At 41.4% G+C, this 6163-nt stretch overlaps 1 protein-coding gene across 1 annotated transcript in view; it reads left to right on the top strand.

Annotated features, from left to right (window-relative positions):
* Positions 1-317: 317 nt before the first annotated feature.
* The window catches only part of LOC110441939 (protein Wnt-7b-like), a 105409-nt gene continuing 99563 nt past the window's right edge, over positions 318-6163 (top strand). Inside the window, exon 1 of the mRNA XM_021485254.1 lies at positions 318-1371. Within this exon, the coding sequence (XP_021340929.1) occupies positions 1241-1371 (131 nt within the window). The 5' untranslated portion in view covers positions 318-1240. The remainder of the gene's footprint in view (positions 1372-6163) is intronic.

Below are 6163 nucleotides of genomic sequence, written 5' to 3'. Positions count from 1 at the left end.
ACTGTAAAATAATATTGGGTATTCTTATTTTTTTATCATTTAAAAATATTTATTTTGCAAATAACAACACCTATGTGACGGGAGGTATTTAATCTTTCCCTTTCGGTATTGATACATCTCAATACACTTCCAGTCTAAATAAATCTTGTTTGCGGCGTGTAGTGTGTAATCCCATGCATGTACATGCACTTGAGATTATATTTATGTGGGCGGACGTATTTGTATTGTAGCCCGAGACAGACTCTTGTGTAGATTTGTAAAACACAAAAAGGGAGCTACACCATTTAATTGCCGAGTGCATCTGTATCCATATACGACTGGTGAACGGTTTGTCATAATGACTCTACGATACATTTGGATGTAGGTACAGGAGATCTGGCCCAGTAGAGATGTTTAACTCCACATGTTGACAAGTTAAAGAATGACAGCGGACAGGGAGGGGAAGATTATACATTTGTCACACTGGACGAGCAAATCAATGAAAGACTGTTATATAGTCAGCATAGTTTCTGAAATAGGCGAGGGGAGTTTACAGCCAGTTTAACGTGGACTACATCTCACACGTTTTTCTCCCTTCGCGTAGTCACGGAAGCGCTTGGAAGGAATTTGATTTCATTCAATGTTTTAAAGTTCGTTTGTGATCCTGACGCACCTGAATTAGAATGGGAATTTCACCACATTGCATACTTGCGTAGCGTTCCGCGACCTGAAAAAAGTTACAAGTTATATAGAATTGTAAATCGTTTACGGCCCATATGATAATTAGCAGTAAGTGAGGGTTGTATAGCTAGCCGATGGTATAATTTTACCTGGTGTGTCTGGCTCAGCAAACGTAAGAGAGTTAATGCTATACATCAAAAACTTTAGCCGTACAATTCGGCTATAAATCTGATACGAAGAATTAAATTATATTGGAAACTATGTGGCATCAACTGCGCCCTCTATCGATAATGTGACGGGAGAGACAACTCTGAGATTTTTATTGAAGGATGTTAACTATAAATTGTCTAGAAGATGCGTCTTTAGCAGTATGGAACCACACAATTCGAGGGTTACTATTTCAACGCTAAATGATGAAGTGGAAGCAAACTTGTCAATTAAGTTATCTTTACGTGATGAAATGATGGCTTAGAGTTAACTCTTAGCATACAAAAAACAAGGACGGATTTTCTATCCGGAATCCTTTTCAAAGTGACGAGAGTTTCCAAGGCCGTCCAATAGTGCCGAGTAGGGAGTCCTTATGTTCCGGTGGTTGGCCGGCTTGTTCCCTGGGATAAACATATGGAACATGTGGCTGGGCGGTGGACACAGGACATCGTCAATTTTGTGGATAATACTAGTGCTTTATTTACTAACTTTACACCAATCGGGGTAAGTACGTGCTCTATGTCTCTGGTCCTGTCTGTCCATATTCTTGTCTCTGTGTCCCTATCTTCATACGTCCTATATATGTCCCTGTCCGTCTATGTCCCTTTGTGTGTGTCCTGTTTGTCTATGTCCCTGTGTCTATGTGTCCTGTCTGTCTACGTCCCTGTTTGTGTGTCCTGTCTCTCTGCGTCCCTGCCTATGATTCTTGTCTGTCTATGTCCCTGTTTCTATGTGTCATGTCCGTCTTTGTCACTGTTTGTGTGTCCTGTCTGTCTGCATGTCCTGTCCGTCTATGTCTCTGTCTGTCCTGTCTGTCTATGTCCCTGTCTCTATGTGTCCTGTCTGTTTACGTCCCTGTCTGTGTGTCCTGACTGTCTGTCGTGACTGTCTACGTCTCTGTAAATGTTTCTTGTCTGTCTATGTCCCTGTCTATGTGTTCTGTCAGTCTACATCCCTGTCTGTATGTCCTGTCTGTCTATTTACTATCTCTGTGTATCCTGTCCGTCTATGTCACTGTCTCTGTATATCCTTTCTGTCTAAGTGACCTATCTGATTACGTCCCTGTCATTGTGTCCTGTCTGTCTGCGTGTCCTGTCCGTTTATGTCCCTGCATATATGTGACCTGTCTGTCTATGTGTCCTGTCAGTCTACATCCCTGTCTGTATGTCCTGTCTGTCTATCTTCTATCTGTGTGTCCTGTCCGTCTATGTTTCTGTCTCTGTATATTCTATCTGTCTAAGTGTCTTATCTGTTTACGTCCCTGTCCGTTTGTCCTGTCTGTCTGCATGTCCTGTCCGTCTTTGTCCCTGTCTCTATGTGACCTGTCTATGTCCCTGTCTGTGTGTCCTGTCCGTCTTTGTCCCTGTTTACATGTCCCTGTCTCTTTCCTGTATGTCTGTGTCTCTGTCTGTGTGTCCTGTATATCTGTCGTGACTGTCTACGTCCCTGTCTATGTGTCTTGTCTGTCTATGTCCCTGTCTCTATGTCCCTGTGTCTGTCCTGTCTGTCTATGTCCTTGTCTATATGTCCTGCCCGTCTATGTCTCTGTCTGTCCTGTCTATCTATGTCCCTGTCTCTATGTGTCCTGTCTGGCTACGTTCCTGTCTGTGTGTCCTTGTCTATGTGTTCTGTCAGTCTATGTCCCTGTCTATGTGTCCTGTCTGTCTATGTCCTTGTCTATGTGTTCTGTCAGTCTATGTCCCTGTCTATGTGTCCTGTCTGTCTATGTCCTTGTCTATGTGTCCTGTCAGTCTACATCCCTGTCTGTGTCTCCTGTCTGTCTATCTTCTATCTCTGTGTATCCTGTCCGTCTATGTTACTGTCTCTGTATATCTTTTCTGTCTAAGTGTCCTATCTGTTTACGTTCCTGTCAGTGTGTCCTGTCTGTCTGCATGTCAAGACCGTCTTTGTCCCTGTCTCTATGTCTGTCCTGTCTGTCTATGTCCATGTTTATATGTCACTGTCTTTGTCCTGTCTGTCTTTGTCCATGTTTCTATGTCCCTGTCTCTGTCCTGTCTGTTGTTGTCCCTGTCTCTATGTCTGTCCTGTCTGTCTTTGTCCATGTTTCTATGTCCCTGTCTTTGTCCTGTCTGTTGTTGTCCCTGTCTCTATGTGTCCTGTCTGTCTATGGTTCTATCTATGTGTCCTGTCCGTCTATGTCCTTGTCTGTCCTGACTGTCTATGTCCCTGTCTCTATGTGTCCTGTCTGTCTATGTTTGTATATATTTCTTTCTGCCTTTACGTGTTCATCTTTACGATTTCTTTTTCTTCCGTATTTCTCCACGTGATTTTGTTGTTGTCTGTCTCTCAAACGTTCGATTTTTTTTTATATTTCTAGAGGCTAAACGTCTTTCTCGTCGTCTTCTCTTGTCTTAAAGTAGTTAGTCATGTACATGTAGTGATACTATAGTAATGGAAATGAGAAGTTATAACGGCGTACAGACAAATAGGAAAAAAATGAATACACGAATCCCTCAATCAAAACACATGTACTTACAGAGAAGTTTCAGATTCGCTATCAAACGATCCCTCAAACTCTATAGACACACGGAGAAGTGCAAAAGTTCTTAATCAAGTGTTTTTTTAATTACAATGTAGATGCAGAAAAGCATTAGAGCTCTCAATAAGAAGCGGGGTTCATATATGTATCATAAGTACCATTCAACCTGAAGATAATGCTTTTGTTTCATAAACACTCTCGATGTATGCTGTTTTGCTACTAGAAATTGGTTGCCGCTTAGGTTTTAGGAAACACATTTTAAACAATGAGGATGCACGGACAATATCTTTCCGACAGACAGGGAGGTACATTCCATACTGACGCTTCCAGTTAAATAAGCAAGTTGTCAATTAAATTTGCGTGCTACTGTCTTTGGTTGATTAATGAAAATTTGATAATGAAATTGACCATTTTTCGCATCCATATCAATTTTAGAAAATAGGAAATTCATTTTTTGTATCACAACTCAGCATTAATAAAAATTTAAAATGAAAATCCTGAATGCTTGTTCAATAAATAGAATGGCAAACGCCAAGGAAAATAATGTGTTATCCAACGTTACCTTTTTGACGACTAGCATAATGATTATGAGGTCAGAAATAGGTTCCTGTCATTAATTAAGGACTGACTTCCGGGTTTGTTCAGGTTAGCAGTTGACTATGATTGAAATCAATTATTTTCATCGTTCTCGCTGCTGCGACGCCCAATTCTACGAGGGATAAGACACTGTTGTTTACTGACATAATCTGTTTACAACATTTAACACGTGATAACAGCATTAACTTCCTAGACACATACATGTAGCGGCCAGGAGTTGTCCGAATTATAATTGTGGAAACAATTATGCCATCTAAATTCCGAATTGTTTTAACGTTGTACATACATTGTACATTAGTGATTGATTAACACATCTAAAATACCATATCAGTCCGATTTTCAGTGTATTTTAATCAACGTCTTAAAAAGCTTGTATCCTTGACAGGTGTCTTGTTTATGGATGTGTCTATATGCAAGACCACACACTTGTGTTTTTCTAACGAATCAGAAAGCACGATGTTTATTGCGTGGACGAATATATATTCACGAGTGCGCGGAGCGCACGAGTTAATATATACGTCCGCGCAATAAATGAGTGCTTTCTGATGCGTTAGAAAAACACAAGTGTGTGGTCTTGCTTTTATCACATACCTTCTGTATTTGGCAGTGATCGATATAAAGGTTTTATACACTTTGATATTTTTTGCAAATACACGAAACTTTTCAGTTCGCCATGACAAGGGGACTCCCATAAAAAGTAGTTCCGGCTAGTAGGTAAATTCAACATTCCGTATTGCACATGTGCAATACAGAACGTTGTATTTCATGGTCTGAAAATTGCTTGTGTTATACTATAACAAGATTCAACAGGTATGTTATAAAAACACTAACGTCATACTGCCGTTGTCTTATCAATAGTAGACAGTTTCGATGTGTCTTATTAATACAAGACACTATTTATAGTACTGAACACCATGTATTGTGAATAAGTCGGGGTGGTCTACAGGGTTTGTGTGCTCCTCCTGTGTTCTCTGTTGTGGGTTTCTTAATTCGGGAATGGATGAAATTCACAAAATGTCTAATGTGAAAGAAAACTATTGCATCCTTTAAGTGGTGGTCTTTTTTGTCGAATTGTAACAGACAAAAGTGTTATAAAAATCCACTAATGTAATATTTTACAATATAAATACTCTAGCTCTTCTTGTGTGATGATGTCCCGAGATGAACCGTTATATACCCTATGTACATCTTGTGTATCGGGTAAGGAATGTGTTATACTCACAGACGAAATGACAAAGACATCATTACCTTTACACTTTTGTCTCATTCTCATGTTGATATCAGGAAGGAGAGTGAACTGGGGGAGGGACTCATGTTGATATCAGGTAGGAGAGTGAACTGGGGGAGGGACTCATGTTGATATCAGGTAGGAGAGTGAACCGGGGGAGGGACTCTTGTTGATATTAGGAAGGAGACTGAACTGGGGGAGAGGGGCTTTATGTTGATATTAGGTAGGAGAGGGAACTGGGGGTGGGTTCATGTTGGTATCGGGTAGGAGCGTTAACTTGGGGGGGGGGGGGGGTAATAATGATATCAGGAAGGAGAGTGAACTGGGGGAGGGGCTAAATATCGATATCAGATAGGAGAGTGAACTTGGGGAGGGACTCATATTGATATCAGGTAGGAGAGTGAACCGGGGGAGGGACTCTTGTTGATATTAGGTAGGAGACTGAACTGGGGGAGAGGGGCTTTATGTGGATATCAAGTAGGAGAGTGAATTGGGGGAGGGGATTCATGTTCTTATCAGAAAGGAGAGTGAACTGGGGGAGGGGCTAAATGTATATATCAGGTAGGAGAGTGAGCTGGGGGAGGGGGGCTTAATGTTGATATCAGGAAGGAGAGTAAACTTGGGGAGGGGGTTTATGTTAATATCAGGAAGGAGAGTGAACTGGGAGAGCGGCTAAATGTTGATATCAGGTAGGAGAGTGAACTGGGAGAGGTGCTCATGTGGATATCAGGTAGGAGAGTAAACTTTTGGGTGAGGGGTGGGGGTAATGTTGATATCAGGTAGGATAGTGAACTGGGGGAGGGGGCGCTTAATGTTGATATCAGGTGGGAGAGTGAACTGGGAGAGACGTTCTTGTTGATAAACTATCATACAGGAGAAGACTGGGGGAGGGGGTTAATGTGATATCAGGCTTGAGAGTGAACTGGGAGTAGGGTTCTTGTTGACAACAGATAGGAGAATAGACTTGGAGG

Source organism: Mizuhopecten yessoensis, unplaced genomic scaffold, assembly GCF_002113885.1.
Source record: "Mizuhopecten yessoensis strain PY_sf001 unplaced genomic scaffold, ASM211388v2 scaffold716173, whole genome shotgun sequence".
Classification (NCBI taxonomy): Eukaryota; Metazoa; Mollusca; class Bivalvia; order Pectinida; family Pectinidae; genus Mizuhopecten; species Mizuhopecten yessoensis.
This window is presented reverse-complemented; position numbering and strand designations above follow the sequence as displayed.